Source organism: Triticum aestivum, chromosome 5B (assembly GCF_018294505.1).
Source record: "Triticum aestivum cultivar Chinese Spring chromosome 5B, IWGSC CS RefSeq v2.1, whole genome shotgun sequence".
Classification (NCBI taxonomy): Eukaryota; Viridiplantae; Streptophyta; class Magnoliopsida; order Poales; family Poaceae; genus Triticum; species Triticum aestivum.
The window spans coordinates 674,466,602-674,484,687 of record NC_057807.1 but is presented as its reverse complement, the minus strand read 5'-3'; the positions used below and the strand labels follow the sequence as shown (position 1 = coordinate 674,484,687).

Genomic DNA, 18,086 nt, shown 5'->3' with positions numbered 1-18,086 from the left:
AAAGAGGATTTCTGCAACACTTTGTACCATTTCCATGTCACTTTATTGATAAAGCGGAGCGCAAGTCTATTTTGAGAAATCCATTTTCCATGTTATTCTTTTACTGATTTTCAGTCTAGTAATTAGTTTAGAAATGTTTGTTATTGTTAACCACTAAAATGTTGATTTGCTTTGGCATCCATTGTAGACGGTACATTTGTACTCTATTATGCGCAGAATAATGCAGTGTGAATTAAAATGTAGTTATGTGTAGGTAGCCTTACAGTGAGCGGGAGAAACATGAATAAAATAACCCAAATGCTTATTAGTGCAGCTGCACTAATTGGGCTACTCGAGCGCACACGCTACGCGACTAAAAATTCACACGGCACGACCGGGGTGCATCCGAGCAGACCTGCCATAAAGGATAACTAGGCCTCCCAAGCCCACTGCTGGAATGGGCTGGCGGCTGGCGGACGGCCCAATGCACCAGAGGCCTTCGTTTCGGCCTCTGGAGCAGCAGCCCACAAGACAGCTGGGCCAGATTTCACAAATACGGGACAGATCACTATCCAGACGAGATCTGACGGCTAGAAACGCCCACATCATGAAAACGGACGGCCAAAAACGCAAACCGCTGTGAGGGCAGGGATTAGGTGCGGTTATACTGTCATCATTACACTATAAAAATAGAAAGTATATGGTCCTCGTCACGCTCCTTACCTTACACAAGTCAAGAAAGGAAAGGTACGTGCATTTATTTGGGTTTTATAAAATTTTAAAAGCCATAACTTTTGATTCGAGTATCGAGATTTAGATCCGTTTTCACCGTTGGGTTACTGGCGACGAGTTCTTCAAAACTAGATCCCATATGAGTATTCTTCGGCGAACTATTTTTAGAGTAACTTTGGGTGTTGCAGAGGCAACTTTAGTGCTATGGGAAAGCAATTTCTTCTTAGTTTGCTTATTATTATTGCCTATCAACAAGCAGTCATGTTCACTAAATTCACATATAAATTGTCTACCCCACTATCAGTATGCTAACATTATGTTTTAGAGTATAGGTAACATGAGCTACATCGACAGACAACTTCTCCTATTACCGTAGCCAACAAATAAGTGATGACATGAAACCGGGCATCATTGTTAGGCAAGTAATTATCATTGTTAAGTTCTCATGATTTGCAGGGGCAGTTGCTCGGATTCGTTTTGGACAGGTTTTTGCATTTGTATTTTTTGTAATGCAGTTGCTTGGTTTTACTAGACAGTTGTTTGGATTTTTTTTGCGAGAACAATTTTTTGTTTTGTGTTTTTTTTGTAATAGATTGTTTTGGATTTTTTGTAGAATAGATAAGCTACATGAGGAGGGTTTCCTAGGGTCCAACTCTTCCTTCGGCGGCGCCGCCGAAGTACAGCAAGATCGACATAGAAATCACCGTCCAACGACGGGCTCTCGAGCAAAGGACATCGAGGGGTTGGCGGGACTCGCCTCCGACGACTGCATGGAGAATTTGGGTGGCCAGGAGGTGCGTGGTGGGATGGAGAAACCGGAAGTAGTGGCGGCTAGGGCTGAAGATCTAGGGGCGGGTACAGGGCTTGGTCCGGGAGACGGGGTGGTGAAGGGAGATGATGTTGAAGGGAGAACGACCGGCGGGAAGGATGCAGACGTGGAGAAGGGCGAGGAGGAGGAAGATTGGGATCAGTATGAGCATGGCCACGATCTAGAGGGCGCGTTTGAGAATCTCAAGTTGCAAGGGGAGGAGGAAGAAGATCTGGACCTATCTGGGGAGTTCGAGGACCTGATTAAGGATGTTTGCTGGATGTCGCTCTTTAGGGTTCATACCCTTCGGCTATTTAGCCATGCTTCTCTGCTGAATTCCATGAGGAACGCGTGGGATTGTGCGCAGGGGGTGACCTTTAACATTAAGGGCCCTGAGGGAGTTCCGGACTAGGGGGTGTCCGGATAGCCGAACTATCATCATCAGCCGGACTCCAAGACTATGAAGATACAAGATCGAAGACTTCGTCCCGTGTCCGGATGGGATTTTCCTTGGCGTGGAAGGCAAGTTTGGCGATACGGATATGTAGATCTCCTACCTTTGTAACCGACTCTGTGTAACCCTAGCCCTCTCCAGTGTCTATATAAACCGGATGGCTGTAGTCCATAGGACGAACAACAATCATACCATAGGCTAGCTTCTAGGGTTTAGCCTCCTTGATCTCGTGGTAGATCCACTCTTGTAACACATATCATCAATATTAATCAAGCAGGACGTAGGGTTTTACCTTCATCAAGAGGGCCCGAACCTGGGTAAAACATCGTGTCCCTCGCTTCCTGTTACCATCCGCCTAGACGCACAGTTCGGGACCCCCTACCCGAGATCCGCCGGTTTTGACACCGACATTGGTGCTTTCATTGAGAGTTCCTCTGTGCCGTCACTATCAGGAAGGATGCCTTTTCCCATCTTTAAAGACGGCGCCGTCGTCAAGGGAGCTTTGGCCGCCGGCCAGACTATCCAGCTAGGCGGTTTTCTCATGACCTCCTGTTCGGCCACCGCCCCGATAATGACCTCTCAAGTCATTAAAAGCGATCTTCACGTCAGCTCGGAATTCACCGAGCAGGTAGATCCGGTTGAGCTCTCCTCCGTAAACGAGCTCTTGGATCGCATCGCCGCCCTGGGAGTCGCTACCGACTACGATCAGATTGGGCTTAAAACCGATCTGAGAGAAATTAACTCTCCCCAGGTTACCCACCATGTTGTCGTGGTAGAGGAACAATGCGGCGACTCTTCTTCTGTGTTAAAATCCAACTATGTACGGATTCCGGATCCCTCCATGCCGGATTCCCGCGGAGGGATGGACGCTAATCAAATACTGAACCTAAAGTCCGGCATCGGACCAGATTTGTTAGAAAGCGCTCAGCAAACCATGCTTCCAAATCCGGAAGCTTCTTGGCCTTTGAGCCTCAGATCGGGCGGGGCTCCGAACTTAGTTCCACCCGCCCACCCAAACATATGCGATCTATCTCAGATACGGCAAGAGCCCGAGGAAACAGTACATCATTACTGGGCCAGATTCCTTCTGGTTATGAACAGGATAAAGGACTGCCGTGAAGAAAGCACGATTTCAATCTTTTGCAACAATTGCACGGACAAGGGAATCATAAACGCCATTAGTCATCGCGAAGTTTCACGCTTCGCCGACCTAGCGACCATTGTACAAAAACACTGCGCGATGGAGAGTGTCTGGAAAACCGAAACCATGTTTTGGGACAATCCGGCCCTGAATAAAACCCCAGTCCGAAATAAAAGGGTGCGTCATACTCAAGCACCTGGGTTAAAAACCAAAAAGCAAAAACCCCCTAAAGGGTACGGAACCGTACTAGAGGGATGGCTCAACGGACCCTACAAAATCCACAGTACGGAGGGCGCCACTCCAACACATAGCCTTCGAGCATGTTGGATACTACGGCAGGTGGCCAAAAGTGGCATGGGATTTTTAGCCCTGGGCAACCAACCCAGCAGTACCAGTACGGTATTAACAGTCTTCGAGACTTTCGCATCAAATAACATGCGGAAACGAACAATCCGCAGCCTCGCCGAAGTGTACCAAGTAGCAACAACAAATCCATGGAGCGACACGGCTATCACCTTCAATGCCAGCAACGAACCTAAATTCCGAACAGCTAGAGCACCAGCCGCATTGGTCCTCAGTCCGATAGTGGACGGTTTCCGTCTCACTAAGGTACTCATGGATGGAGGCAGCGGATTAAACCTCATTTATGAGGAAACCCTTCAAAAAATGGAAATTGACTGGAGCCGCATTGAGCGAAGCAGCACAACCTTCAGAGGAATAATCCCTAGTCGAGAAGTACGCTGCATAGGAAAAATCACACTAGATGTAGTGTTCGGCTCACCGGACAATTACAGGTCCGAGGAGGTCACGTTCCAAGTGGCCCCATTCGGCAGCGGATATCACGCTTTGTTAGGGCGAGAGGCATTCACAATCTTCCAAGCTATACCCCACTACGGGTACATGAAGCTCAAAATGCCCGGACCCAATGGGATAATCACTCTCGCCAGTGATCCAGATACAGCACTCCGCGCTGAAAATAAGACAGCCGCACTGGCCCTAGAGGCACTGTCCGAAGCCCTAGCGGCAGAGGAACTAACTACGCTGCGCTCCACGGTGGATAGGGACGATGTGATACTCGATAAGAGGTCCAGGTCCACCTCTTTTAAACCAGCAGACGAAATAGTCAAATTTCAGGTCCATCCAACGGACCCCATAAAGAGGCCTCCATTGGGGCACAATTAAGTCCTGATGTCGAAGCCGCACTACGAGAATTCCTTCGGGAAAATTGAGACATTTTTGCCTGGCACCCTTCAGACATGCCAGGAATCCCACGCAGGCTGGCAGAGCACAGCCTAAATATCCTAAAAGGATTCAAGCCAGTCAAACAAGCTCTTCGGCGATTTTCCGAACCCAAAAGACAGGCAATGGGAGAGGAGCTAGCCAAACTCTTAGAAGCCGGATTCATCAGAGATATAAAACATCCGGACTGGCTAGCCAATCTAGTAATGGTACCAAAAAAGGACAAATCCTGGCGCCTCTACGTCGATTTTAAAGACCTTAACAAGGCCTGTCCAAAGGACCCTTTCCCCCTCCCTCGCATCGACCAAATCATCGATGCTACCACAGGGCACGATTCATTGTGCTTCCTCGACGCATACTCTGGATACCATCAAATCAAGATGGCGGAGAAAGATCAGGCCGCAACGGCATTCATTACTCCATATGGGCCATTCTGCTTCAACACAATGCCCTTCGGACTCAAAAACGCCGGCGCAACATATCAGCGCATGATTCAAACATGTCTGGCTACCCAGATAGGCAAAAAAGTAGAGGCATATGTAGACGATGTGGTCGTCAAGACCAAACACGTCGAAACTCTAGTATAAGACTTGAGGGTGACATTCAACAACCTCCGAGCATATGACATTAAGCTCAATCCGGAAAAATGCGTCTTCGGCGTACCAGCCGGAAAGCTCTTGGGCTTCATCGTATCCGGTAGAGGAATTGAAGCAAACCCGGCCAAAATCCGAGCTCTGTCACAATTGGATATTCCAAAAGACCTCAAGCAAATACAAAAACTAACCGGATGCGTAGCGTCCTTAAGTCGCTTCATCTCCCGTTTGGGAGAAAAGGCTCTGCCCCTCTACCGCCTCCTCCGGCGCACCGAACATTTCGAATGGACGGATGCTGCCATAGCCGGACTCGAAGAAATAAAGGCCATACTGGCAACAAATCCGGTCCTGGCCGCGCCCAACCTGGGCGAACCTATGTTATTATATATCGCAGCAACACATCAAGTTGTCAGCGCGGTACTCGTCATCGAGCGAGAGACAGAAGGGCACAGATTCCCTCTTCAAAAACCAGTGTACTACATATCCACTGTTCTAACTCCATGCAAGTCCCGGTACCCACACTATCAAAAGATAGCGTATGCGGTGTTCATGGCATCTCGGAAGCTGCGACACTACTTTCAAGAGTGTTCCATAATGGTGGCCTCCGAAGTACCTCTCAACGATATTATAAACAATCGCGACGCAACGGGCAGGATTGCAAAATGGGCTATTGAGCTCTTACCATTTGACATAACCTATAAACCACGGCGAGCTATAAAGTCGCAGGTTCTGGCTGACTTCATCACCGAATGGACCGAAGCCGAACTCCCTAAAGAGTACGGCGCATACTCCAATTGGATCATGCATTTAGACGGATCCAAAATGTTGGCTGGCTTGGGGGCTGGCGTCGTCCTGACGTCCCCAACTGGAGACACAATCCAATACGTACTTCAAATAATGTACATGGACTCCAACAACGCAGCCGAATACGAGGCCCTTCTACATGGCCTCCGGATGGCAATCTCCATGGGCATTCAATGCCTAGAGGTGCGTGGGATTCAAACCTCGCAATATCCCAAGTAAATGGAGACTTTGACGCCAAAGATGCAAAAATGGCAGCTTACCGCAACGCCGTCCTAAAAATGTCAGCTCGGTTCGAAGGACTCGAATTCCACCATGTAGCCCGGGATAATAACCAGGCAGCAGACGTGTTAGCACGCATCGGCGCGAAACGAGACGCCGTCCCTCCAAACATCTTCCTGGAACGGCTCTTTAAGCCATCCGTGTTATGGGAAGAGGAGTCCGGAAATAACGATCCAGAGCCAGCTGCATCACCTAACTCAGACCATTCTGACACAATCGGCGGCTCAGCCAATGAAATAACACTTTCAGCTCACGAAATAATGGCAGTAATTGCCCCGTGGACAGAACCATTCCTAGCCTACTTAATTCGGCAGGAACTTCCCGAAGACAAAAATGAGGCCCGCTGCATAGTTTGGCGATCTAAAGCCTACAAGGTCCATGAGGGAGAACTTTATAAGAAAAGCACAACCGGAGTCCTTCAAAGGTGTATCTCCGAAGAGGAAGGGCGAAATCTCCTGGCTGAAATTCACGCCGGACTCGGCGGGCACCACGCTGCAGCCCGGGCCCTTGTCCACATGCCACCCACCGCCCTCAAAACTATACCCATTACCTGGCCGTTCGCGGTCTGGGGGCTTGACATGGTTGGACCCCTTAAAGGGGGAACCCACAAGAACAAATACTTATTGGTCATGGTGGACAAATTCACCAAATGGATTGAGGCCAAGCCGGTTAAAACGGCAGAATCCGGACCAGTGATAGACTTCATATCCGGGGTAGTACACCGTTTTGGCGTCCCCCACAGCATCATCAGTGATAACGACACGAACTTCACGGCCGAGGAGGTTAAACTCGGGTGCAAAAACATGGGCATCAAGCTCGATTATGCTTCAGTCTATCACCCCCAAACTAATGGTCAAGTCGAGCGAGTAAATGGTCTAATCATGAGCGGCATCAAACCCAGACTAGTGCGACCCCTCAAGGAATCTAACACGCACTGGGTAGAGGAGCTCGACTCCGTACTCTGGGGGCTGCGGACCACGCCAAACCGAACTACTGGATTCACACCATTTTTCATGGTATACGGCGCAGAGGCAGTTCTGCCCTGCGATATAATTCATGACTCACCTCGTGTGCGCATGTATGAAGAAAGGAAAACCGAGTTGGATCAGCAGGACAGTTTGGACGCCTTAGAGGAGGAGCGGGACGTGGCAAAGACTCGTTCCATATTTTATCAGCAGCAGGCTCGAAGATATCAAATCAGAGAGGAACGGGCCAAAACTTACAATGTTGGCGAACTCGTTCTACGCCTGCCGGACAAGAAAAAAGACAAACTTAAGCCCAAGTGGGAAGGTCCCTTCATCATCGACCAAGTTCTGACCGGCGGAGCATACCGTCTACGTAAAGCATCTGACAACCGACTCGAGCCGAACCCATGGAACGCAGCCCGTCTCCGAAGATTCTATGCCTAAACGCCGGACTCAGAGTTCGTCTCACTCCCCAGTCCACCTTTTTATATTTTTTACTGTCTCTTGTCCCCCTCCTTCTTCCCACCTTTTTTTCAATACCTTTTATAGGCTGATTTGCGCTTCGTTCGCACACACTTGATGTGCTCCTAGCACTCATTATACCTGGGGGCTTCTTTAACAGAAGCTTATTCATACGGGCTTCATGCCCAATACATGTGTCATACTTCCGCATGTACCTTTTATTCACCATTATATGCATCGATATGACTTAAGTTTTGGCCAAGCTGGGTTGCCTGGCTCCTGTGCTTACCCCTACGTTCCCGATTGTTCGGCTAGGAGGTAAAGGGAGCACCTCTGCGATTGTTACTGTCGGGTCAGCCGGATGTGTACCTCAGACTGGGTGAAGCCGAAAGCTAGTGTTCTTAAGAGAATATTCGGTCGGTGACTTGAAAGATGATTTATTACTTACTTATTTATCTGCCCCCAGATGCTTTTTTCTGCTATTTTCGCAGTCCGGCATTGCACTTTAGGGCATGCCTCCCAGGGAAAGGAACCCTTAACGGAACTATTCTCCCTGGAAGATGTTTCTTACTAACCATGTAATATAACATAACTAGTTGGGCACTTGTCTGATAAAGCAATTATGACCCCAACGCCTTGTCTCCATGCATGCCTCGGTTCTTTTATAACCGTAAGGGTATTCGGACACACTCCGGACTGTTGGGTCCCGAGGTTGAAGAGAAACGGTCCGCAAAGACAAACGATCTACAATCCGGCTAGAAGGCATTTTACATGTCATTTCAAATTACATCGTCAAACCGACTGATTGTACTCCTTCTCAATCCCATCTAACAGGCTGTCTAATTTACAGTCCTGTTGGGAATATTTCGCGGCCAGTTCTACTTGGCCGTACATCAAGCTCACAGGGATCTCCTTCCCATCAGGCCCCGCAGGTCCGACCTCGGCCATGTGGTTTGGGTCAGCCTTCGGGTAATGCGTCTTCACCATGGCCCAGGCCTCCCTGGCGCCCTGACGGCAGGCCGATATCTTCCACAAACGGAGGCGTCGCCGTGCTCCCTGAAGCATCTCAGCAAGCTCACCAAGGCCCTCGGGTAGGGAGACGGATGGCCATAAAGCCTGAACGACGCCACTCATCGCCTGCCGAACACGTTCGAGCAATTACACCAGCTCGGGAAGTTGGTCACCCGTTGACCCAGGCATTTCCTCCGCAGGGCGACCTGTGAGCACACCTAAAGACATATTTCTGTCAATCGACTTCCTCGCCGAATTCTTCTTTTCAAAGGAATTTGTTCAAGCACTTACTATAAATGCCGCGACGAAGCCGCTGATTCTCCTTCACGGAGCCAGACAGCTGGGCCCGAACACCTTTCAGCTCTTCTCCTAGCTGGGTGTGGGCATCTTGGAGCTTGTTTCTCTCCTGCTGCACCTTCATAAGCACCCTCTCGCCGGCCTTTAGCTGACGCAGTAGCTGTTGCTTGTCCGGATCTAGTCCAGCGCCCTCTGCAATATTATTATCAGATTCACGCCGCACTTTGTTAATTAATTATCTTTTCAAAGTACGTCTTACCAGCGGGGGTCTCTGTGGCTCCCCCTGTGGCGGCCAGTGCGGCCTCAAGTTGGGCCTTGCACTCTTGGAGCTCCTGGGACAGATGGGTATTCTTCTCCGTAAGTACCTGCATAATAATTGATCCTTAAATCAGTTATTTTAACTATTTTAAGTCTTGGGGGCTACTGGCATATATAACTATTAAAATTACTTACGCGTATGTTTTTTACATACTGCTCCGTGGCTCTGGTTAACCCATCTTGAGCGGCACGGAGGTGCGCCTTTCCCGCATCAAAGGCATTTAACGCCTCCGGGGAGAAGCACGCGTCACGAAGAACTGTCCGGCGATGCCTGTGATTCATGGCGCTCTCCACCTCAGACCGGGTGGCGGACAACCTGTCGGCATCCTCCGTCGGAGGAACGTCCGGCTCATGCCTTGTATTCGCCTCCCCTTCCGGACCACGCGTTGGAGCATGGCTGGCGGAGGCTTGATTGGCAACCTCTCCGGACACTATCCGGCGAGCGCTCTTTCTGGAACAGTTATGAGCATTAATATACCTCCTGGGGATCCTTCCCTTAAAAAAATATAGCGGTGCTCCATACCGTTGCGGCGACGTTTCGGTTCGCGTCGCGCTCCTCTTCCGCCTGCTGGGCCGGACTGACCCTTGTTGGTCGGCCGCCGCGGGTTCGGCTTCCCGCCTTAAAGGCACCTCCTGCGATGCACCATCAGTATGGGATGGTCAGAATTGAGCGCGGATCAAATGATGGTGTCAAGACCTCGGTCGTAGTCACCTGGGAGGCCGGAAACAAACCGGGGTAGTCAGCCGTAATGGCGACTAGGGCATCGTCCATGCTAAGTTGGTGGAACACCCCGTCAATCAGCTCCACCTTTATGTCCGGATCCTCTTCGGAGGTCGGATCAAGGGATCGTCCCGGATCCTCGGGCTGTGGAGTTAGGCTTCGTATGCCCTCCACGTCCCGGCGCAGCTCCTGCGTCGAAATCACAGAGTAAGATACTTGACTTTGAAAGTATGGATCGAGTAGATGAACATCCGCTTACCCAGCTCCGAGGGTTATTCATAGAGAATCCATTCAACGGATTCGTGCGGAGGAAGTCCTCCTCCTCTCCCTTGTACAAGCCGGACAGGATCTTTGCCAGATCGGCTGCCGAGCCTGGCCCTTTGCGGCCATGACGGGTGGCATCATCTTCCCCGTTGAAATCCCACATAGGGTGGCCCCTATATTGGAGTGGCTGCACCCCTCGCATAATGCACGTGGCCATGACTCCGATCATGGTCAATCCGGAGTGGGCCAGTAACCTAATCCGGCCCATCAGATAATGGACGCTGCTATCATCTTCCCGTTGAGGGCTCCGCGGGCGCCAACTCAGGCGTTTCTTCAAGGGAGCATTGCTGAACTCCGGGAGGCCGATCCGAACTGGATCTGGCAGAGGGGCGTCCTCCATGTAGAACCATTCCGAAGGCCAGTCTTCGGACGCCTTCTTCGGGGTGCCGGATAGATATCCAGTCCCGGCGATGCGCCATATTTCGGCTCCGCCCACTTGATATATCGACCCCTCATGAGAACGGGGTACGAGATAAAACAATCTCTTCCACAGCGCAAAATGGGGCTCGATGCCCAAGAACAGCTCGCAAAGAGCTATGAAGCCCGTGATGTGCAAAATAGAGGCGGGCGTGAGGTGGTGAAGCTGGAGTCCGTAGAACTCTAGGAGCCCCCGGAGAAACGGATGTATGGGAAATCCGAGTCCCCTTATTAGATAAGGGACAAAGCATACCCGCTCTCCTTTGGAAGGGTTGGGGACGCTCTCCGCCTGCTTTCCACCCTTATAGGTGGCCAGTCCGGCTCGAACCGGGACCATGAAAGCTGGGGGAAGATATCCCTCGGTTTGGAGCGCCACTAGCTTGCTGTGTGGAACTGAGCATCTCCCCCAATCTCCTGGCTTAGGGCTGGGAGCGCGAGAGGAGGAGCCGCGTCGACTATCCATGATGGAATGGATTTTTGTCAGAGGCGCTTCGATGAGAACTTGCGGGTGGAGGATGGTGTGAGCTGGATCTAGATCCTCGCCTCTCTTATAGACGGCTCGTTCGCATAGCTAGGGAGTAAATTGTAAAAATACCCCAGCCTTTCGCATTCGTACGACACGTGGAAGAAGGCCATTATTGGGCGTAGAAGCCAAGGAGCGCAACATTTATATGGAAGCCGGACACTATTCGATAGGAACACGAAGTTTGAAGGAGAACCCGCCTTACAACGCCGAAGACAATATACGCGCCGGACTCATCGTCGCTGAAGCCCGGTTCGGGGGCTACTGAGGGAGTTCGGACTAGGGGGTGTCCGGATAGCCGAACTATCATCATCGGCCGGACTCCAAGACTATGAAGATACAAGATTGAAGACTTCGTCCCGTGTTCGGATGGGACTTTCCTTGGCGTGGAAGGCAAGCTTGGCGATACGGATATGTAGATCTCCTACCTTTATAACCGACTCTATGTAACCCTAGCCCTCTCCGGTGTCTATATAAACCGGATGGCTGTAGTCCATAGGACGAACAACAATCATACCATAGGCTAGCTTCTAGGGTTTAGCCTCCTTGATCTCGTGGTAGATCCACTCTTGTAACACATATCATCAATATTAATCAAGCAGGACGTAGGGTTTTACCTCCATTAAGAGGGCCCGAACCTGGGTAAAACATCGTGTCCCTCGCCTCCTGTTACCATCCGCCTAGACGCACAGTTCGGGACCCCCTACCCGAGATCCGCCGGTTTTGACACCGACAGGCCCCAACTTGTTCTTGGCTCAATGACATTGCTTGGGGGACTGGAAGCGTGTGATGGAAGGGGGACCATGACAGTTCAGGAGAGATCCGATGGTGTTAGTTGAGTATGATGGTTTTTCGGATGTAGAAGAATATGAGCTAAACATGTATCCCCTGTGGGCAAGAATAAAAGGACTACCGGACGGGTTGACGAGGAAGAAGGATCTGGCTGAGAAGGTAGCAAAGAAGGTGGGAGAACCTCCCTTTACAGTCACGGTGAATGAAGGAAGGATCAACCCATCAAACTTCTTGAGAGTTCGGGTGTTTGTTAACGTTACGATACCATTACTAAGGTTTGTGCATATCACCTTGAAAGAGAGGAAGAGGTATTCGGTGTTCTATGAAAAACTCCCAGATTTCTGTTATTTTTGCGGGCGCATGGGACATGTTGTGGAGGAATGTGGTGATGGTGTACACGATACTGCTCTTTGCGAATGGGGGGAGTGGCTGCATTGGGTCAGTGAACCCGTGGGTTCTGGAGGCCGAGGAGGTAGAGGTGGAGGGAGTGATGGAGGTAGAGGGGGTGCTGGTCCTATAGGGGGGACGTGGAGGAAGAAGAGGTGGTAGAGGAGGTGGAACTAGAGGAGGCAGAGCAGAAGGTGCGGAGGAGAGAGGTAATGTGGATATGCAAAGGGAGGGAGGTTTGGAGCTGACAATGGGGATGGATATCATGTAGTTTAAGATGATGAAATCGGCTGAGGAACGTACAATGAGGAAGAGACCCGTGGATGATGATGGTGTGGCAAATGTGCGTGGTCCGGGCGGGCAAAATTCGGGAGGAAAGGTGGCTGATGCGGTACTATGTCTGGAGTATGGGGAGGCCAACAGTCTTGGAAACCAGTCGGATCCTAAAGGAACACCGGGCAAGAACCCCATAGTGAAGAGAAGGAAGCAAGGAGAGGCAGGGGTGGAGGAGAGTGAGGGAGTTGATACGGACACATCTACGCAGGCGGCCTCAGGAGAGGAGGACCACCGGACCCAATGAATTGCCTTAGTTGGAACTGCCGGGGAGGGGGGAACACCCGGACAGTACGTGAGCTAGCGATGTTGTGTAAGTCGCATTCCCCCATGTTGGTCTTTTTGTGTGAAACGAGACAAAAGGAAGAGAAGATGAAACGGATCCAAGCTAAACTTGGATTGAAGGGCTTTTGTTGAGTGGATAGTAATGGATTAAGCTGTGGCTTGGCACTATATTGGAGGGAAGAATGTGTTGTTGATGTTTTGGACAAGGATGACAGATTTATTGACATTGTTATCAAAGCCCGAGAAGATGCACCGGAGTGGAGAGCTACCTTTGTATATGGGGAGCCACGGGTGGAAAATAGACACCTAATATGGACTAAGTTACGGAATCTGAAAGTTGCTAATAATTTGCCCTGGCTGGTTATAGGTGACTTTCATGAAGCCATGTGGGATTTTAAGCATTTATCGATCACGCCGAGGGCGGAAGCACAGATGATAGCCTTCAGGAATACCTTGGAGGTGTGTGATCTAGTTGATCTTGGGTTCACGGGCCTTCCTTTCACATACGATAATAGAAGAGCGAGGTCGGCTAACGTCAAAGTGAGATTGGACCGTGCGGTAGCTACAAATGATTGGCGTAATCTGTTCGCCTTTGCTGCTGTGGAGCACATACCGTCTCCATGTTCAGAGCACCTAGTTGTGTTTCTTAAAGGAGGACTGGACCCGGGACCGGTGAAGGAGAAAGCAATTTTAGTTCTATAAGCAATTTTAGTTCTATAGGCACCTTTGCTCCATGATTTTAGAGCAACTTTGGTTTCTGCAGAGGCAACTTTAGTTCTATAGGAAAGCAATTTCTTCTTAGTTAGCTTATTATGATTGACTATCAACAAGCAGTCATGTTCACTAAATTCACATATAAATTGTCTACCCCACTATCAGTATGCTAACACTATGTTTCAGAGTATAGGTAACATGGGCTACATCGACAGACAACTTCTCCTATTACCGTAGCCAACAAATAATTGATGACATGAAACCGGGCATCACTGTTAGGCAAGTAATTATCATTGTTAAGTTCTCATGATTTGTCGGGGCAGTTGCTCGGATTCATTTTGGACAGGTTTTTGCATTTGTGTTTTTTGTAATGCAGTTGCTTGGTTTTACTAGACAGTTGTTTGGATTTTTTTTGCGAGAACAGTTTTTGGTTTTGTGTTTTTTTGTAATAGATTGTTTTGGATCTTTTGTAGAATAGATAAGCTGCATGGGGAGGGAGATTAGATAGTTGTCCACAAATGCTATTTAAGTTGGCCATACGTTTTTTCTGCCTAAAGAAGACAATATAAGTAGTAATGCTAGGGACAATTGCTTGCTTTTGCTAGGATAATATTTCCATAATTTTTTTAGTATGCAGTTGCTTGGATTGGATAATACAGTTGCTTGGTTTTGTAGGATAGTTGCTTGATTTTGCTAGAACAATTTTGCATTGTGGTTTGGTAATACATTGCTTGGTTTTGCTAGAAACAAATTTTGCATTGTGTTTTGCTAATGCAATTGCTTAGATTTTCTAGGATAATTGCTTCGATTGTTTACAAGGAATAGTTGCTTTGGATCTTGCTAGAACAGTTGTGTAGATTTCTGCTAGGGGAGCGGTTGCTTAGAGTTTACTAGAACAATTGCTATATGCATATGTGTATAGTTGCATACACGTAAAATGAGTATGAGTTGCACACAGTGTACCATCAAGTCGCTAGGGGGGAGATCAAGGTACATTATGTTTTGTGTGATTTTCTCATTTTTACACAAACCAACTAATATAGGCAGTCATTCTAGGAAAAAAAAAATGAAGTTTCTTCCCTATAACACTATAGTTGCCTCCATCACACCTAAAGTTGCCTCACAAAAAGTTTGACAAAACCTATCAATGTGGGATCTAATTTTGAAGAATCGTCGCGAGAAACCCAACAGTAAAAACAAACCTGGATTTTGACGCTTGAATCAAAAGTTATAGGTTTTTAAACTTTTTGAACCCGAAACAAGTGCACACATGGATAAGATTTAGGCTGATAAGGTTTCAGGATCAACTGACACGGAAAAGGTGATGGTAGGGGACAAAAGTGCTTTCTTTTTCGAAAATGTATGTAGATGGACCTGTTAGACTTTCTATAAACAGTACGGCGCTTGATGGCACGAACGAGCGCCCATGCACTTGCTAGCCTTGTCCAGGGAGGCTCATCCTCGCAGGGCGCTCCGGCCCGGTCCTGACCTGGTATGACGCAAGTCTTATTACAAAATCTTCTTAACTAGCATGTTGCACCTGTTCTAATAATTTATTTAACAATATGTTATAGCTACAAGCATTCTTAATACCGTACACCGGCGACTCACAGCTGCCATCTCTGCACCAGTTCTGTTGGTCCTGGCTGGCGCCAAGTCCCTCCTCCTCGAACGACCGGCAGCCGGCGAACAGGGGTGGCGGGCGGGCATGTGGGTAGTCCGGGAAGCGCTGCCGATCGGACAGGTCGAAGAGAAGGAAGGACTGGCGCCTGCGCACGCGCGCGACATTGGCTCGTAGGCAGCCGTCGATGACCCTACACTCATCCTGCAGCTGGTTCCGCACCTCCCGCAGCGCCTGCGTCGGCGACCTCATCCCGCCGCCGCCCTGCTTCGCGACGGAGCCACGAGCCTTGCTGTGCTGCTGCTGCGTGGACGCTGTTGCGGCCGGCGTCCTCCTGTCACTGGCGCGGTGCCTGGTGGGGGCGCAGGCGTCGTGGCGGCCCTCACACGATCATGGCACGTGGCGCAGAAGGCCGTGGCCCGCTCAGCGTCGAAGTTCCTCCTGCGCGCCTTGTCTGTGAGGCACGCGTGTGCCTGCCAAATGAAATGCACGCCACGTCAGCACACAAATATACAGTACTTACAGTATAGATGCTTTATTTTTGGGCGCTTATAGGCACCGGCGCGCCGGCCGAATAGTTGGGCCGGTCACTGCTCGAGCGTCCGATTCATCAAATTTGACCTGTTCGATCTGAGTCTCGCAACAGACAAAAAAAAAAATGAATCGATGCTCCCTTTTCGATCTCGGTTCCTCCTTCCTCGTGGGAACGCAGCGCTGCCGCCGCGGCCTGCAGCAGGAGCTCACATCTCGCCGGTCTCCGCTCTCGCCGCCGGTCACCGCCCATCACCTCCGGTCACCACCGCCCATCGCCGCCGTCGGTCTCCCGTGTTTCTCGCCGGTTCCGTGCATGCAGCAGCCGTAGTTGCAGCTCCTTGTGACACCGGTCACAGCTCTGGTGGAGGTGGGCACAACTCCGACGTGCTCCAGTTGCAGGTCACAGCATCTCTGACGACGAGCTCGCAAAAAAAATTGTACTCTCCCTCGGGTTGCCGGTAGCAGCAACAAAATCGACCGGTTGTAGCAAAAAAGGGGATCATTTCCAGCGAAAATAAAGCTCGCCGGTGCCGCCTGTGGTCGCCATTACAGCAACATTTCCATGGCCTTCCCCTGTATGTATCAATTGTCAACACCGTGGTAGTGAAAAACAACAACGGTTGCAGCAAAAACATATTTTCACAAGTGTCGGTGTGTCATGAAAAATGGATGTAGCAATTGACAACGCCGATAGTAGCAAAACTCAAAACGGTCGTAGCGAAAAAGTGGTGGACTATTTTCACCAAACAAAGACATGGTAGCAATTTTTTTGATTGGCTCCAGCACAAATTGAAGATGGTGGTAGCAAAATTGGTACGCCCGGTTACACCAAACAAATGATGGTAGCAAATTTTGGAATGGTTCCAGCAAAAAATGAAGATGGTGGTAGCAGATTGGCACACTGGTTCCAGCAAAACACGCAACGCAGTAGCAAAAAAAACCCGGTTCCAGCAAAAAAAGAAGACAATGGTAGCAAAAACTGGGGCTGCTTCTAGCAAAAAACTTGCCGGCTCCAGCACTTGTCGCCCTGAACGCCGGCCGCCGCGGTTCTCCGGCACTTATCGCGACCATCTCCAGCACTGGTGGCTGCTGGTTGCAGCACTTGCCGCCGTCGTCTACAGTATTGTAGCTGCTGCCACGGCATCGCGTAGCATCAGTCCCAGCACCAGGCGGCGCCGGTCCCAGCTCCGGCACCAGCGCTCGGTTGCCCGTGGGAGGCAGGGAGAAAGGAATGGGGGTGGGAGAGGGGAATTTGCAGCAGGTTGCGATGCCAATGGTGGCCAGATCAATCTATCGCGAGGGAAGGTGGGTGTGAGGAGAGGATAAGAACGATGAGTTAGTAAGGAACGAAGCGAACTCTTCAGATTGTACCAGATAGGATGACGTGTGTGTGGCCCACTGTGTATGTGTCTAGCGCAGGATGCTGGAAGCCGCACGATATAAGTTGAATCCGATGTGCGGTACGTGACCGGCCGAACGCTCGGCCGGCAGGCCGTACCCAAACGTTTACCTTTATTTTTAGCACAGTACAAATGCTTCTTTAACCGTTGACGACAAGGCAACATTACCGTCAGGCATAAATTAGAAGGACATTAGAATAACTAGCAAAAGAGCCCGTGCGTTGGAAGGGAAGAAAAAACATAACGTACGCTCCTAACCCAACAACCATCACTCAAGACCACAATAGGTCCATCTTCTTTATTTTAGCGAGGCACCATATTTGTGTTGCCGCTTATCCTCCTTCTCGCCCTCACCGGCGATGGCCTCAGTGTTCACATAAAACAAAAGTGTTTGAATATGCTTAATCCTAAGGCGTCTCTCTCTCTCTCTCTCCCTCTCTCTCTCCCTCTCCCTCTCTCCCCCTCTCTCTCTCAATGAGATATCTGCTGTTTCCCCTTGCGACGTTTTTCAGAGGTATGCATGTGTTGTTATCGATGTTTTTTTCGCTATATGGTTATATTGGGTGTTTATTTGCAATCCGAATCGCCGCCGGTACGAAAGAAAAATGGATCGTGTGCTATAAATTATAATTTGCTTCCAAAACAATATTTAACATGTGAAATTAACATCATATTCAGATTCCATACGTTTTTCTAATCAAATTCCATATATAACATGTTAAAATCGGAGTTACGGTCTAAATGATACGGATAATTTAGAAAATCATTTGTTTGATTTAAATATCTTCCAAAATAACATTCAAAAATAATTAACAGGTAAAATTGACCTCATATTCATATTTTAAATATTTTTCTAATCAAATTTCATATATAACATGTTCAAATCAGAGTTACGGTTTAAAAGATGTTGATGATTTAGAAAAGCATTTGTTTGACTTAAATATGATGCGCGG

At 49.3% G+C, this 18,086-nt stretch overlaps 1 protein-coding gene across 1 annotated transcript; it reads right to left on the bottom strand.

Annotated features, from left to right (window-relative positions):
• Positions 1-14,630: 14,630 nt before the first annotated feature.
• On the bottom strand, positions 14,631-17,094 carry LOC123114105 (uncharacterized). Its single transcript, XM_044535474.1, has 2 exons — positions 15,172-17,094; positions 14,631-15,067 (listed from the first exon to the last, which is right to left on the bottom strand). Exons 1-2 carry the CDS (start codon positions 15,449-15,451, stop codon positions 14,817-14,819), a joined length of 531 nt encoding a protein of 176 aa, XP_044391409.1. The 5' UTR covers positions 15,452-17,094; the 3' UTR covers positions 14,631-14,816.
• Between the last annotated feature and the right edge of the window lie 992 nt (positions 17,095-18,086).